The sequence below is a fragment of the Lepisma saccharinum genome, chromosome 6 (genome assembly GCF_977018435.1).
Source record: "Lepisma saccharinum chromosome 6, izLepSacc3.1, whole genome shotgun sequence".
NCBI lineage: Eukaryota > Metazoa > Arthropoda > Insecta > Zygentoma > Lepismatidae > Lepisma > Lepisma saccharinum.
Window position 1 is genome coordinate 52,963,028 of NC_139234.1, and position 18,607 is coordinate 52,981,634.

Consider the following 18,607-nt stretch of genomic DNA (forward strand, 5'->3'; position numbering starts at 1 on the left):
AGTAGAGTGGAGACCAGTTTCCTTACTCAGGTTTTTACCTTTCAGGTATACACTATGCAATTTCATTTTAAGTTTAAAAAATGGTCAAATTTCACATGCTTATGTTACTTGATTATGCAAAACATGCTAAATAACTCTTGAAAAACAAGGTGTCCCGACATGCATAAACCAACTTATAAAAATGCCATCACACAAACTAAGCACAAAATATTTCTTCTTTCCTTTCTCTTTCTTATGCAACGATGTTGGCTTCCATGGTGTACTGATAACATAGTTGCCTTGTAATCAAGGGGTCCCGTGTTCCATTGCACAGTGGTTCGGATCCCACTTTAAACTGTAGGTCCAGTCTTGATTAGCCTATATCTGCATAAAGTTGACTTAGAACAATAATTCAATTCAATTATGCAATGTTTTTGTCAATTTGCCTTTTATACATATGGCCAACAAGTTACAATTTATACATGGTGATTTTTTTTCATGCAAAATTAGTTTTTATACGCCATTTTATGAAAGTTTTCATGAAAGTGACATTCAGTGACTCTTGAAGAAAGGAAAATCTAAACAACTTATTATGATGTTATCTAGAAACAAAGACTAATACATACAAGAATGAAAGCTTAAATTTCTTCCTACCTCATGGAATCCAAGAACCAGAATGTCACCTTTATACACAAGAATACGGGCTGCCCAGTCGACAACTAATCTGTTTGCACAGAGATGTTCCACAGTTCCTTCCTCTTGATCCAAACTGTAAAAACGTATCGTACCATCTCGTCCTGTGGACATAAACTGGGCATTCCAGTGTATGCACGTAACTCCACTTCTACCATGAATTCTGGAAAATTTCTGTTTTGGTTTCTGTGAACACACACATGAACACTATTAGTCAAAGGACTTCATATAAGCAAACATCAGAGGATGAAAACTCGAACAATGAAATAAAGTGTGATTAATTTGGTTTTACTTCACTCTTCTGCCACTTTTGGCAAATTGGCAAATATGATGAAGGGACACACACAAAGAACATTCATGCCCAGGCAGGATTCAAACCCAGGACTCTTGGCATCATAGTATGCTGTGCTAACCACTGCAGTGATATGGTAACTAGGTGGCCTGGTTGTGAGATATCCAGCTACAATTCTTACAGGTTCTCCTAATGGCATGGGGTGATAATGGTGTCATCTTGAAATCATTAGGCTTTGGGCTACTCTATGACTCAAATAAAATTCAAGTATAATTACAGGCTTTCAAATAAATTTTTCCAAAAGTACAACTGTTCTAATATAAATTAATATGTACTGGTATTAATATTTTTCATTAAACATTTACGAATAGTACCTTATATAAGTATGTGAATAAAATTATACATTACCCTCCCCCATACATCGAACACTAACAAAATCTTTAAGTTTATGCAAGATAGGATGATGATTAACATCTAGCGTTGAGCCCTGATTTTACATTTTCCTGCATTATACATTCAATCTTGATGGTTCCAACATAGCAAGATGTAATAACATTTTCCTTTATTTTACATTTTTCTACATTTTTAGTTTTTCTCTTCTTGTTTCCCTAAAAAATGTAAAATCAAGGTTCCACTGTATCATTCCACTTGAAGTCTAAAACAAGAATCTCTCCCTTACTACCTCGACATCTAAAATTAAACAGTCACCTCACAACGAGTCATCTACATTGTTTAAATATAGTACCGTGCGATGCGGTCTAAGGCTCTGGCTACGTGACACATGCAGGTTTGACTCTCCTGGGTGAATCGTAACAACTTTTCTCCTGAGATTTCATCCTGTGTATGGCTGGTGGCCACCCACCATCGTGAGGAAATTGCGGAGTTATGAATAAGTATTGTAACCTGGTCACGTAAACCTACAACGACCACTGGGGTTTGTCGTGCTGACCACACATCACTCCATAACCTGTTGGATGATCTCTCACCTCGGCAGGTGGAAGTAATAAGAATAATGAAATAACTGTCGTTTCATCTCAGGAAATTCATTTTGTACACACTATTGGTGCAAAATTATTATTATTGTAAATTTCTTTGCCTAATTTCCAGGACATTAGAATGCATTAAAATTAGGGCTGAGCCGATACAGATGCCGATGTATTGGTATCGGTATCAGAAAGTATGGGTTGGAATTCATCCAATCCAATCAATACTTTCCCGGCATTTTGGAGGTCCACGGGGTCCACAAAAATGCAGCACGACACTTACATGAAGTCTAATTATCCTGGAAGTTATGCAAAATTCAAACTTTTTTTTTTACTTTGCACCAATTTTGCACGAAAAAACTGTATTTTGTGATTACATAATATCTATTTTAATATTCTGATGTAATTCTTGAATATTCTAAATCAAATTTCTTGGTAAATTCATGCATATAATTGGAGAAGAATATTTACGTGGTATGGTAATTACAGTGTGTTTTAAAAGTCTTGCAGGATTCTAAAAACCTATAACTTTTAAAGTAACAGATTCATTGCAACGAAGTATTGTTTATTCCCCAGAGAAAACGTTAAAATTAATGTTTGACATGGTTTGGTATATCACCAGATCTCCAGCTGGACACCATTCACATCCAAACACTCTTGCAATCTTTGTTTGAATCTGAGAATTGCATTCTGACGGTGCTCATCCGGAATGTTGTGTATCACATAGCGTATCTTGAACTTCAGGTCATCAAGATCTGTCGGTTTCTGTGCAAACCTGGGACTTGATATGTCCCCACAGCCAGCAATCACAAGGCGTAAGGTCTGGTGGCCATGTGGGTTTTCTGCAGCCAATCCATCTCTCCCCAGATTGACAATCAAGCAATTCACGAATTTCAAGGGCAAAGTGTGGGAGGGCACCATCTTGCTGGATGTGGACCTCATTGATGATGCCTAACCTCTGAAGTTCCGGAACAAGGAATGTCTGTAACATGTTCAGGTAGCTGGCACCATTCAACGTGTCCTCGAAGAAGAATGGACCAATGAGGTGATCCATGGAAACTGTGCACCACACATTAACCTTGGGGCTATCCCGCTTATGTGTCTCGAACTCATGTGGATTCTCAACCCCCCAAAATTCGGCAGTTGTGTCTCTTCACTTTTCCCGAAACATGGAACATGGCATCATCAAAGAAAAGAATGAGAAACTGAAGGGCATCACCATTTAATCAGGTTTACATAAATTCACAAAATTCCTTCCTGATGTCACAGTCCTCTTCTATCATATTGACACCATCTTGGAGTCTTATTCTATCATATCAATGCCATATTGGAATCACATGATTGCATGATCACCTGCACACACATCATTCAGCAGTGTGGGCAGAACAAAATTTTAAATTTTCCTGTGTAAAAAAAACAACAATTTTTCGTTGTAATAAACCTATTACTTTAATTCATACTAGATACTAGATAATTCGGGTACTCAGGAACTCATGGGTTTTCCGCGAAGCCGAAATTATAGAAAATTACTTAAAACAGCTTCGCGGAAAACGTGAGTACCTGAATTACTATTACTTTAAGTTGTAGCTTTTTAGAATCCTGCAGTTCTTTTAAAACACACTGTACATACGAAGGATATCAACAGTGCAGAATAACACTTTTAGACAGAGTTCTCTACTTACACAAACAACCTTTTCCTCGCCAGTCAAACAGTAGAGATAAACACTACCTCCTCGATCTCCAGTCAACAGATTTGGCCACTGGAGACTAGCTGCCATGAACCATCTCTCTCTGCATGGTGGTAGAAGACATTCTTGGATTTTCTTCAGAATAAAGCCACTTTCTTAAAAAAAATACAAATAAAATAACACTATGAAAATACATTTTCCACGGCACACAACTACAAGGGATGTCCAAACCAAACCAGGAGTTTAAATTAAAATTTGACAGGTATAGGAATGTGATGCAGACGAGTAGTTAGCGTCCTCTATCTCTACTAGCAACTTCCATGTCTTGGGTCCACTGTACGAATTAAGCTTTTTGCTTTGGAGTGGATGCACATTCAGTGGCATATTTGTGATTTCATTTTGGGAGGTATGTTATTTAGGGGGTATGCAAATTTGAATATATTTTTCTGGGGAGGGTATGCAAATTTGTGTACATGTTACCAATCAGTAAACTATTGCCTTGCGGTTCTAAGTACCTTAGAACTTTGGTTCTAACCTAGGTCATTAAATTTTATGATAATATTTACACATAATTTAGAAACGCTATATTTGCATTCTAAGAAACCCAATTCATACACAAAAAGAGCTGCCGAACTAATAACACCGAAATTTCTATTGCCAAGTTCAAACTTAACATCCAACTAACCTACCTACATGTTTCTTGCATAGGCATGTGCAAGGAGGGGGGGGGCAATTATCCCCCCTAATCATGGACGTCCGAAGATTTCTTCAACGAAAGGACAAGCAAGGTATTTTTCCATGGGGCACAGTAGGGGCGGTTGGATTCCAAAACTTGGGAGGGGGGGTCAAGGACAGTTTACTTTCCATTGGTACATAAGGTTTAGCATAGTGTGTGGGTAAAAGTGGCAAAAAGTGGAAAGGGCAACTGCCTCCCATGCCCCTCCTAATCTCCACCCCAGATTACCCCGATAATACCGTTGCCCCCTCAAGAAATACCACTTGAATTTGAAATTATCGCATTCTTGCATTCCCATTATAAAAATGAAACTAAATTACTGTGACTGAAATCAAACTATATGTGTGAAATACTATATACTTTTAGGTTGACATTCGTTTTCTAAGGGGAGATGTGGTCTTTCCTCCCCCTCCAGACATCCATGCCCCTATATTATTATACTTGCATCTAGAAATTTAGTGTAGAGGAATCTTATCGGTGTTATTAAATGATATTATACTCTTTAAAAAAATGGAAGTATTTTCAAGCAGATGAAAGTTCAAAGCAACAACGGGGAAGGAGTGCAGTGGCACGACCAGGGGGGCAGGGGGCATTGCCCCCCCCCCAACCGTGGACGGAAATCAATTCAAGGGGGCAAACAAAGAAGTGAAATAAAGCAAAAGTAGCAGAATCTATGAGTAGTAGGTCAAAAGGATACACGTCTTTCTTGCATTATTTCTTCCAAATGGCCAAGAGCAACTGCAGGGGGGGCACAGAGGGGTAATTGCCCCCTTGATTTCAAATTTTATCTGGAGTTGGCCCCGAGCGCCGAAAGAACTAAGTGAAAAAAATGTAAAAGAGAATGACAATGGCGTCCCATGAATTTTTTTGCACCCTATTAAATCAATATTGCTTTCAGTTTGTCAAATTTAGATTTTAAAAATTTCTTGCTCGCTTCTCTCGTAATTTCATTGTTTTCTCTTTCTGTAATGCATTGTAAATTACCAGACAGAGAACAACAACTAAGTACTTTGGACTGGTGCTCCTAATCAGTTTGGCCTTAAATGCATGAAAAATTGTTCAGAAGAAAATGAACGTGTGCATTTCACAAAATTTATTCAATTTTGCTGTTGGTGTGTTATGGGACGGACGAATTGAGTATGTAATGTACAGTATTTAAATAATATGTTTACATATATATTTGCATAAATCTGTATATCTACATACATCTATGTCTGTATATATATATGTGTGTATATATACAGGGTGTCATTTTAATGGTGCCCACGGACCACAGAAACTTATAGAGGACATCAAAACAAACAACTTTTCTCAGTCACATTTTTCTAGTTGGTGCATCGTTTCGGCGCTACAGCCGTTCAAAAAAGACAGTTTTGCCGCCTTGATGCTGGCAACCCAACCCAACATTTGATCGTATCTGTGACATCATTTCCTGCGGCGATACGGTGCATGGCAGGGTTGCAAGGAACAGACAAATTTTGTGAAAAATGACAAAATACCAACCTCATTATTAGCTGTAATACGAAGTGAGAAACACGTTCAGTAGGCCGAACATCATAGCCCACCAGCCAGAAGATCAGCAGTCATCTCAGGGGAAGGGGGAAGTGAACCAACGATATGAGAAATGGTAAAAAACGTATTCAAAATGAAGTGTCAATATCTGATTTTGTCTCAGCCTACATATCAAATATTAACAACAATACATTTTATTGGGCTTACAGCTTACATGTGGCTGTTTACGCCCAGTTATATATCAATTATATTTTCAAATCTCGTTGAAAGGTAGATATCTACAGGTTTGTCTCCAGATGCCTTGTGGTACTTTTGTGCTGATAACGAAAGAATCCGAGGTTCACGTTGTTACATTACAGCTAAAACACGTACAACCACAGTAACGATCTAATGATGAATCAGTAGTGAATATACTGCCCTGTTCACAGTTGCCAACTATTACATGTGTATCCGTTGCATAGATAAACAGTCGTCGGAGAGCTTCTATTACTACTACCAATTTTGCCTCTTGTCTCATTATGCCCTGAATATACGTTATATTATGTGTTGCTTACCATTGGAATTTTGAGTTCTTTCATTTATATTTTGTTATCTGTACAATGTGTCACAGACAACTAGTATCAGAAGGACGAAGTGGATAGACTAAATTGTAGATGCCAACTTGGTAACTAGATTTGTAAATATTTGACATGTAAGCTGAGACAAAATTCGATATGACCGCTTCCACTTGAATTATATTTTCTTTCTACCATTTTTCGTATCGTTTGTTTACTTCCTGTTAGGTTACAGAACATGTTTTCTCGTTTTGTTTTACGGGACATAATGTGGCTGATTGTAGCTATGTCATTTTTCACAGAATATGTGTTCCTGGCAACCCTGGAACGCATTGCTTCACGACGGGATATGACGTCACAAATGCAATCAAATGTTGTGTGTGGTTGCCAGCATTCAGGTGGCAAACCAGGCTTTTTTGAACGACTGTAGCGCCGAAATGATGCACCAAGGAGAAAAATGTTACTGAGAAATGTTGTTTGTTTTGATGTCCTCTATACATTTCCGTGGTCCGTGGGTGCCATTAAAATGACACCCTGTATATATTATACAGGGTGTTTCGTTAGTTCATTTACAACGCTTGGGAGGTGATTGTACGAGTGAAAATAAGGTGGAAAGTTCATGTAACGAAATTCCGGAAATGGCTTTGTTGCCGAGTTATTGACGTTTGAAAACGTGGGAAAATGATTTTCCGAAGTGAATAATGGCAAAACGGATGGAGAGAAGTCGTCGGTGTTGGGCAGTCAACCAAGAAATTGGGTACGCTCTTGTCAAAAAATCACGTGGCAATGTTGTGCAATGTCGGCGCAAGGGATTCCCCAAAGGACGCGAACGAAGATGTTGACGGGAGTGGGGTAGGTGTGCGTTCTGCGTGAGCTGGTATCGACGAAAATTGGCATGTGTTGAATGGCACCAAAAAACAAACAAAATTTCCTGAGCATAGGGCACCATGACGTAAAAACAAAAAAAAATGAACTGTCATAGGTTGCATACCCTGAAGGGCAGATGGTGTCCATGTGATCTGACGTTAAGTACCACATTTCCTGCTAGGGGCGGCAACAGTATAGGTTTCCTCATGAAGGAGTGCACGTGTCTGTGCCATTCGTGCTTCAGGTGCTGTGCCAGCAGCAGGTTGTTAAACATTCACGGTTGAATGGAAAGACGTGAGGTTCTTGGACAGTAGTGTTGGGCAAACATTTGACCTAGCAGTGTTACGTGTTAATTCTTAGGCTATCTTCACGAAAACTGGTGTGTTCAATAGTAAAAACAGTCATGTGTGGGAACATGAAAATCCACATGCACTGCTAGTGGCACATCATCAGCACAGATTTGCAGTGAATGTGTGGTACTGGATACTGCATGACCATTTGATTGGACCGCACATTCTCCCTGTTTGCCTATGTGGACCCACTTATCAAGCATTTCTAAGTGAGGTTTTGCCTGAACTACTAGAGGACGTGCCCTTGGCACTGAGACAAAGACTGTGGTTTCAACATGACGGTGCACCCCCACATTTCGTTCGGAATGTGCACCATTTCCTCAATACCGTATACCACAACCAGTGCATTGGCAGGGGAGGGCCTGTGCCATGGCCACCTCGATCGCCTGATATTATGCCCCTGGATTTCTTTCTCTGGGGAGAGATGAAATGCCTCGTTTACAAAACACCTGTCGTGTCAGCCGAGGACCTCGTTGCCTGTATCAATGTAGTTGCAGCATTGATAGCAGAAACGCCAGGGTTGTTGGGTCGCACTAGACAATCCTTGATTCGCCGTTGTCGCCTCTGCTTGGAAATACATAGTGGACACTTTGAAAACTGTCTGTGATGAGGTTCCCTTCACATCTCCATTAAGCATACTGTGTGCCCTTCAGGGTATGCAACCTATGACAGTTCATTTTTTATTTTTTTACGTCATGGTGCCCTTCGCTCAGGAAATTTTCTTTGTTTTTTGGTGCCATTCAACACATGCCAATTTTCGTCGATACCAGCTCACGCAGAACGCACACCCACCCCACTCCCGTCAACATCTTCGTTCACGTCCTTTGGGGAATCCCTTGCACCGACATTGCACTACATTGCCGCGTGATTTTTTGACAAGAGCCTACCCAATTTCTTAGTGGACTGCCCAACACCGACGACTTCTCTCCACCCGTTTTGCCATTATTCACTTCGGAAAATCATTTTCCCACTTTTTCAAACGTCAATAACTCGGCAAGAAAGACATTTCCGGAATTTCGTTACATGAACATTCCACCTTATTTTCACTCGTACAATCACCTTCCAAGCATTGTAAACGAACTTACGAAACACCCTGTATATTATATATAGGAGTTATACGCGAAAGGATTCATACCAAAAGTAGATAATAATGGATAAAAGCAAGGAGGGCCAAAAGGGCTAAGTAAAAATCAAAGAAGGTAAAAGGAAACACTCACCGGACAGTAGAAAAATTCAAAATTTTCGCTAACTTCGTAGCATCATCGGTGTGAGGAGAAAGAGACGGAAATATATATATATATATATATATATATATATATGTATGTATGTATGTATGTATGTATGTACATGTGTGTGTGTGTGTGTATTTATGTACCCCCCCCACACACACACACACATCACTGCAATAAAACTAAGACAGTGAGATAAAATGAGGTTTATCTTTTCCGACTAAATATTATTTAAGGCTTTTGCACACTCCCCCCCAATCTGAGGGTCTGCGCACGCCTATGGTTTCTTGTGAACACTTTAATAGATGTAAAATATCAGCACTATGCCATCAAACCTTAATGGAAAACAGCCTGCTGTTTCGGTTCGGTGATGTTGGTCAGTTGCAGAATATTGTTCATCTTTAATCCACAAGGCTGCATGCTTTTCGGCAAGGAAATCTGGACCATTAATGGACACAAATGATTTTTCAGTTGTGTTCGATACATAGTTAAGAAATGGTATACTATATGCTTTCAATTCCATTTTCTTCGAGGGGGATAGAAATATCCATGATGGCAGGGATAAAAATAATTTTCTTTTTTCGGGGATAAATTATTTTGTGGGGGGAAATCCCCAACTCCCCACCCCCCGTAAATTCACACACTGCTTGGGTTATATCACTAGTCAGTTATTAAAAAAGGCTAACAATAGAGTCAGCACGTATGTGGAAAAACCTCATGTGAATGAAGGTGTGAAACTGATGGATATTTACAGGGAACTTCAAGTACACTACAGTGATGAAAGCATTTGAAAGCCACCTAGTCATGAAGCTAGCAAATCCACAGCACTTGTTTCTGTCAATATTCAGCATGTAGATTTGCTGTTTCTTGATAATTGAGATTGTCAACACATCCATTCTTGATCATTTGGTGGATATTGGAAGAGTTCTCGACGTTCAAAAGACAATTTAATGTTGGAAACTACGTAGGTTTCCCTGTACAATATTGTTGCCTGTGGTGAGACTTGAATGCATTATACTCTCGACACAGAAGAGCATCAAAACAGGCCAAGACTGACTCACTATTGAAACCTCCCCCCTCCAGAAAAAAGGAGGCAAAGTTATATTATCATAGTTGAAAGGATAAACAGCATTATTCATGTTCATTTTCTACCAACTGGGCCACTGGCAATTTCTGAAAAATGTATATAACAAGCCGCAGAAAGAAACAGCCTGAGGGGAACTCCGCAACCCCATACTGTCCACTGCACACTGCAAGAACTCTGTTGGAGAATACTGCCTCATCCCTCAATACAGTCCAGACCATGTCTCCCAGTAATTTTCAACAATTTTTGAGCCTTAAAAAACTTCCAGAGGCTACCTATCTAGTTCTGAATCCAGCATACTGATAAATCTTTCTATACAGATGATTTCCAGGTGACAAGTGCATAACCGTAACAGGATATCTTCAAGGAATAGATCTAGTTTTCACTTCAATAAATGCATTCTCTTTATACATAAAACTTCCCAATTGGCTTCAACACCCCTGTGCTTAAAAATGCAATACATGACATTATCAAAAATCAACAGCACAAATGTGATTCAATGTAAATAACTGTATTTTATTTTTATTTGTGACACATTATATTTCTTTACACAGTATTTTGACCATATGAAAGAGTCTTCATCAGTGAGTAACAACAAGGATGCAATCAGAGTATTTAATTTTAATCAGCATTTGACAAAATATTAACATATTGTTTTCATGTTTGATGACTTGGCTGGATATTCCTGTAGAAAGTGTGTAAATATAATATAGGTCAGTTTTGATTTTTGTTGTTTCAAATTTTGTTTAATCATTTTTGTATTTTATATACAATATATTGGAAATCATATATAAATAAAAAAAGATAACTCATAATTTAAGCCATGTTCCGATCAAATTCTATACACATACATCTTATGAAAAACTTAGCTCTGCCAAATATTACCTTCATTTTTCAACAGTATCTAGCAGATACCATCATGTGATTAAAAAAGGATCAGAAATCACAAGTTTATTTCATTTTTCATTACAATTCTGACTGTAAATACATAATTCATTCATCCAAGTAATGGTTGTTTGATACAGATTACAGCATGAGGGAACATTATATGCCGAAGTTTTATCCATGCTCTAAGATTGTAAGAAAATAATTAAGTGGAAATACATGCTTGCACTTGTTCAAAGACCATATTATTCTTTTAGTTACTATATTTTCCAGCACAAAGGCACAAATGTTATTTTTGTTACAAATGATTGTTATTTGAAAACTAACCTGGCTCAGAATTCAGCTTCCAAACTTCAACTACCCCTTCGGGACCACATGTTAGGATGTACTCTGAAGTTAACCACAGTATTGAAAAAATCTTCCCATTTACAACTTTGTCTTCGAAAACCACGCCAATACCACACTCTGTAGATGAATTTGCTGTGTGAAGAAAAGGAATATGATGTAATCATTTCTAAATGCAACCCGATCACAAGCTGATGTGTAGTAATTTAATTTTGATTGAAATTGTAAAACTAGACATAATGACTGCTCTATCATAATATACATATACAGTCAACTCTCGATACAACGACCTTTCAAAGTTCCCGGGAAAAGGGGTTATTTCGAAGGTGTCGTTATTGGAATTTGCACCAATTTTCAGCTTAAACGGAGCTCAAATGGACACAAAGATGCCTAGGAGATGGTAACACAATTTATCGTGGTAGTTATACAACCTGTTATGCACATGACGCGTGTTGTGAGAAGGAAAATAGAACCATGAAAACGTTTTCACAAATAAAGGATTTAAAATAATGTTACTTTCTTTCAATTCTGCACAGTCGTTGCTCTTCCAGGAAATTCTTACAATTCTAGTTCATGAGAAACCAGTTTGCACTGAGACCTTTTGAAAGGAAAACAATCTCTCGCTTATTGCAAGCGAAACTCAAAGAATCTTGACACCAGTCACACTGGTGCCAGCAAAAGTCTGGAGATAATCAGGCAGAATGAATGTTGGATTTTATACGGGTCTACTGGAGCATTGTCTGTTACAAGATTAACTGGTAAGATAAGATATCTCAGGAGAAACAACACAACCTTTCTAGGCACCTAACCAAAAAAAAACAAAGGTGGGGCTCTAAATTTTGTTCTGGTTCGGCTGTGTAAAATACAACATAAAAAAGTCACGTTTTCTTTGCTTCAACCAACTTCATAGGCACCCCTCCCCCATTCAAGGGAGCAGTCCAAACTCCTTCCTCGACTTGCATTGTAATCCAGCGTGAAAAAGGAAACATGCAACTTGCGACCTGTTTTCACCCAATACATATTCTAGGACACGTCATTAAACAACGCCGCAGTCGATAATCATTCGGGTTTGGAATTGGATTTCACTTTAAACTATATATTTAGTCCGGATTAGCCCATCAGCATAAAATGAACTCAAAACAAGCTTTATGAAACCTGCGCATTTTTAGATATCAAAATGGGAGATCGTTATTTACTCTCACGTTAATCAATGATTTAATGTTGGATTTAGGAGTATTCTCGATGTCAAACATCCACTCCTCCAAATGTTTTCCACTTGAATAATGTTTCTTTAAATCGGTCTCAGTGTCTATTCCTACATTGAGCACTTTTCTTTTCTCCCACGTGAATGGTTCTGGAAAAAAGTGGCGATTATATTGTGTGCATTTCCTTCCAACACACTCCGAGTGTTGAGGAAGTTTATTCTTGTCAGATGTAAAATAAAATTTACAGTTTTGCTTATCAGAAGGTGCAGAACATAAAGTTGTTTTAACTCTTGTTCTTCTTTCTGGAGATCGAATTTCATTATCTTCAAATCAAAACAGCTTTGCGAGGTTCAAAACAATGACTTTTTCCTTGGCGCTGGATGAGTCATCGATGTTATCGGCAAGGGACAGCTTTGCAGATGCTAGACAAAACACTGGCGCCAGCTGCAGTGTAAAAACAGGGAGACTGGCTGGAAGTTCGAGCAACAGGTGGTCAAAGAGAAAATCCTCAGCAATTAAGATAACTCAACTGTCCAATACTGAACTTTTATCAGCAGTGTGAAGAAGAAAGAAATGACCCTTGCTTTACATTTTACAATGCACCAGACAATAATACGGGCAATATTTCCTATGCAGTAAATAGCATTAAAAGAAACTAATAGGACCTGAATTCTGCAATTATCACATTGCTGTGCACACCAGTGACGGAGAATGAGTTGGGAAGGGGGAGGGCTTTTTTTTCTTTTTTCGAGAATGTATCCAGAACTGGTTGCCCCATTTTAGACGCCAAAGGAAAGGAAGAGCGGTCCTCTGCCACCCTTGCCTGACATACACGAGCAAGGAAGAGCAACAAAATCGTGGCTGAAACAATCGTCATCGCAGCCCCCCTCCCCCTACACGTTTGCTGAGAGGAAAAGAGAGAAGTCACTCAGCTAACGACCACTTTTTGCAAATATTATGATGGCACAGTTAGGAAACGTATGAAGTGGGAAATGGGAGTTATGATGCACGTAAGATCGAAGTAAACTTTTGCGGAAACTTGGATGACAAATCATTAAGCAGGTTGACTATCTTTAGTTGGCCTATGTGGCTTTTATTATCTCTAATAGTTTCGCTTTTTTATGAAGTGTTACAGGGAACAAAGAACACGTTTTGAATGAAAGTGGTTACTGGAAGTTATCTGCCACAAGGCCAAGAGTTGCTCGCTCACGGGGACCTGCTGAAATCTAGGTCAGAGCTGGACAGACGGTCCAGACTTCCAGGCACCACGCATCTGTATTTTGGAACATTCCTGCGATCTTATCTCTAATTTCTCAAGGTGGTGCCCCCCCCCCCCCCCCACCCAAACCAGTTGTCAGCAGCTCTTAGGACAAGGAAACAAGTCAAGGTCGATTTAAAATAACATCTAAGCACATTTGATCTTCTCTTCTCGCGTATGCAAGAGCAAGCAAAATCACAATGGCAAAACAAGCCTGGCGCGTTAAGTAGTGACCATCGCTGCGCTTGGGGGAGGGGATGACAGAGGTCAAGTGCTATTGGATATCACTCAAGCGTGGTGTGGTGGTGTCTATTTTTAGATCAGGTCCACTTGCGACCCGCAGAGCGCTCGTGAAGGGAATTGCAACACAGCGAATAAAATGAGGGCAACAAACATATTTTTCGGCCAATTTCCTTGAATTTCTCAACTTTTTTTTTCACGGTTCCCGGGAAAAGGGTCGTTACTTTGAGAGGGTCGTTAAATCCAAAGTAAGTATATAATATAGTTGAGAAAGTAGCGCAGTCTTCCCTCCTGAAGCTGAAAAAAGAGGGTCGTGGGCGTTCCCAATCCTGACGTCACTCACGGGACAGAACTGACGCTGTCACAGACCTTTCCTCTTGTTATATGATCTGCATTTGTGTGAAAGTGCCTTGTGTTTTCTTTTTCTGTAGCTCTTGTGTGCTAGTGGAGAATTTTTTTCAACAACAATAACATTTTAGGAAAATGCCACGCAATTGTGCTGTTGCTTTGTGCCCAAACAACGCAGAAATACAGTAGGACAGGCACATATCTAAGCAAAAGTTTTCGGTTTAAACTAGATAAAATGAGGATTTTGGTTTCTTGTTGTGTGAAATAAGATAATGTGATGATAATTTAAGGAGAGAAATAATTATGAAGGCAAGACGAAGAATGTTCTGTAACCCTGTTATTGATAATAGCAAGCAACCAAAGTGGAGTATAGGGGGCTTGACCCCCACCTCTCTCCAGGAAATTTTTCAGTTTACATTAGATAAAATTAGGCTTTCGGCTTCGTCAATAATATGACTGAGAATGTTCTATAACCCTGTTATTGTTACTAGCGCGTATCCAAGATGGGGATCAGGTGGCTCGAGTACCCTCAGGTAATTTTTCAGTTTACACTACATAAAATTAGGTTTTTATCTTCTTGAATAATGTGACGATAATTTAAGGAGAGAAATACTTATGAAAGCAAGGCCGAGAATTACGCTTTTGTTGATAATATTGCAAGTAAACTTTACTTGAGCTTTCAGTGTTGTCGCAGTGAACTTGAGCACTATGTAGAGACTTGTCAGTAATTGGAAGCTGCACAACAAAGGTTGCTCCACACGTAGGGCGACTCGTTGTAATTTCTAATCTCTGGAAGACGCGAGAGGGAATGTTCTTGAATAAGAAGAGTCGAACTACTGGCAATATCTATCTGCGGAACATTCTAGAATACAATGAGGATAAATATGCGTTAATTAGAACCATTCCTAAATAGATATACTTTGACTGGACCTTGGATCCAATGAGAAAAATTGCGTTGTTTCTGACTTCATTGCCTTTTAAGTGTTCAATTCAAGGACTGGTTCATGATTTATTTGATCGTGTACAAGGCGCTTTACTTCAGTCTCCAATATGAAATCATAAAAAAACTTCTGGGGACTTGATTTCAAAAAATGTGTCCGAGATAACGAGTGGCGTTCCCAGAGTTTTCGGAAGGAAAAGTGGTTACGTATACTATTTTTGGTGGTCAGTCCTCATTTAGCCATCTTTTCTTGTCTTTGACGTTCAAATGGAGCTATGACCCCACCAACCCTTCCTTGGACGCATCACTGGAGATAAATAAGTAAGCATTTAACCATATTGGGAGACGAAACATTAGATGTGTTGGGAACGGAAGGGTTTTTACTGTGCATTAATTGTTTCGCGATCCAACTGTATTCTAGAAGACGATTTAGGGGATAGTTGCTCCCCATTTTCTTGCCTCCACACTATGTCCTCTTAATGCTAAGCCTTGTCTATCAGGAGAAAGTAGTTTCCTTGCAAACCCCCCAGTTTTAGAACCAAATTGCCACCACTGGCCTTAAACATACAATACCCCTTAAAAAATGGTGTTCACCCACCTCGCCGAAAGGAATTCCTGGATACGTGCTTGGGTGTAAGCTATTTTTCGTTCCTAAAAGATCCGATTACGTGCAAGATGTGGGTTTCAAAGTGAAGAGATTAGCTCCTGTTAACACCAAAACAGCGACAGTGTGCTCATTGCATTTTCTGTATGCCGATTACGAACGGAACTTAAAAGCAGAACTGCTGAGTATTATTACCTGTAGACCACAGCTTAATAGAAACGCTGTACCATGTTTAAATTTGCATGGTTGTGTGGTGAATTGTAGTAGTGTTCAATAGCCAAATGGCATAATTGATCGAAGTTTACGTGCCAATGAACGTCAGATTCGAAAGTGAGCAGTGGACACACTTGAAGAGTCGTCTCCTCGCAAAAGAATTTGCATGGCACATAATTCAGAGACTTTGAGTACTGGAAATATACCCAATATGCCCAATCTCCAACTAGATAGTGTGTTGAAAACTCTGAAAAAGAAATTAAAATGTGCTGAAGAACAAATAAATAAACTGCAAACACTGCAGGATGAAAGTGCTAAAAAAGTAACTTTTGGATTTTAAACATGAAGTTGTAATATCTCGGTCCCAGTGATTTATCCAACAACTTCGTCCTAACACCCAACACAATGTTTTAAAAAGGACAACTTTGTGTTCATTTTGGCTCTAAGTATAACTTTTCACCCCCATAAACACGAATTTACACCACTCAAATAGAAAATTCTGAACAAACCTCTCTGCTCCACCTCCGAGCCTGCTTTCCCGCTTTTCATTACATGTAATTCTATTGATAGTTAACTTTCAGCGACACAGTTTACTAGATATAGTCTGCTCTATAAATATACATTTATTTATACACACATGCTAGAACATTCATTCGATTTTATAACAAATTTATTTCCGAAAACACGGAAGAAGTGTGAATTCCAATGCCATTGCTGGTGCTCGTCTTCGACATGTCCCATGGCTGACGTCATCCGTGGAGGTTTACGAATGGTTCCGAACTTTTCCGAATGCCAGACTGCACCTCCCTGGTTAAATCTGGGGTCTTAGAATCGAGAGTTGACTGTACCAAGATGTAAAATAAGTCTGGAATAAGTTGACAATGAAAACTCATAAATCTTCATTCTCTTTGCTTATCGTAGAAAAAAGAAATAACACTGTGAATTAGAAATACACTAATATGTGCTATCATGAAATTTAATGATCAAATAATCAAAAATGCATTGATTCAGTTAAAAATGGACTACATTTGGTTTAGAACCTGAATATGCATAACCAGATGAACCTGTACTGTATCGTATCAGGTAAACAAATTACATATTTAGAAATGCATTAAACAACAATATACTATATTATATTTGTTGTAATAAGGACAATAACAAAATAACAGAAGTAAACCACAGATTACTAAAATTCCAACGTTTCTGCAGATTTATATACCACCAGTCAATTAATCAGTTCCATTTATCTTGTAAATTTAAAAAAAAGTCACATTAAGTTACTTCTCATACACACAAAGCTGAAAGTAAATTTTGGAATATTACTTGTTAATGTTATCCTTTTCCATCTTTCATTTTAACACAAACAGATATTTCGGTTCAAACTGGACAATCAATCACAAATGCATATACTCAAGTGTGTTGAGTGCTCAACATTAAGACTTACCAATGAAGGTTCTGGTTAGCATTACTGTGTGTTTCTCCCTTTGAGAATTTCATGTATTAATCATCTTCATCTTTAACATTAATTTCAATAATGAATATGTATTATTTCCATACATGCAGACTGCATCTATCCATAGCTTTCTTTCATTTTAACTTGCTCATGCACAATCTGTAAAACTACTTTAAAAATTACAACATTCTTCACGACATGTATACCTGAAAGGATTATAATATCCCCATGAATTGTTGCCAGAGCAACAAATTTTCTGCATGGGGACAGCTGCAAAAGTAAATAGCTCACAAATTTCTCATTGTGAAGCACAACTCTCCATTCACTGGATCCTGGTTTTAAGCAACACACCTGGCCCTGTTCAGAAGCCATGATGCAAGATCCATTATCCAAAATGCCAACTCTCCGAGGGAAGTTTTCAACTGGTGGGCCCTCACTTTCCTGCTCATTTAAGCTTCCATTGGCCACATTTACTTGTAATGGAGGTAACACAGTTCCATTTATTTTCTCTAGTTGAAGTGGCCAAATGCTGATTCCCCCATCTCCTCCACCAGTTACCTGAAATTAATTGAACTGTATAATTACCAACTCACACAAGAATATAAAACATTCACTTAAATATCGTCTTATACCATGTGTTGAATAGAACACATTCTTACCTGATGATGTGCAGGAATAAAATAGAAAATTCAACACAAAATTGACATGTTCCTGCAGATTTCTCTTCTTTCATAAATCTATTTAATTTCTTCCTTGAGAATGCAATCTCAAGGAATCCATGAGACATGGGAATTTTATTGTGATGCATTTCCTGTTTCATTCCTGGTCATCAACATGCAAGAACGTGAATGTCAAATATGTAGGAGAAAACTTAATGCTACTATACAGTAACATACAACAACTACAAATAAGAAAGAACATCAATTACAAACTGTGAACATGTGAACATATTCTCTCAGGCTATCGACCAGGTGAGTGCTGGAAAGGTTTCAGAGCTTTCAAGAACTCACCTGGTCAATAGCCTGAGAGAATCAGTTCATGAGTCATCACCAGGAAAGCTTCGAGCCTTATTAGAAATTATCAACTTATTATGTGAAGTAGGGATGAACCAATGATGGACTGATGCAACATAAAATACAAATGATCAAC

The 18,607-nt window shown here is 38.6% G+C and overlaps 1 protein-coding gene across 2 annotated transcripts in view; it reads right to left on the reverse strand.

Moving 5' to 3' along the window:
- LOC145988754 (tRNA (34-2'-O)-methyltransferase regulator WDR6) overlaps nucleotides 1-18,607 on the reverse strand; it is a 64,222-nt gene that overhangs the window by 20,063 nt on the left and 25,552 nt on the right. For both annotated transcript variants that reach the window (XM_083123914.1, XM_083123913.1), the window contains exons 8-11: nucleotides 17,665-18,016; nucleotides 11,180-11,332; nucleotides 3,630-3,790; nucleotides 634-858 (exon numbers count right to left, since the gene is read on the reverse strand). In XM_083123914.1, coding sequence (XP_082980040.1) covers nucleotides 634-858; nucleotides 3,630-3,790; nucleotides 11,180-11,332; nucleotides 17,665-18,016 — 891 coding nt within the window. The remainder of the gene's footprint in view (nucleotides 1-633; nucleotides 859-3,629; nucleotides 3,791-11,179; nucleotides 11,333-17,664; nucleotides 18,017-18,607) is intronic.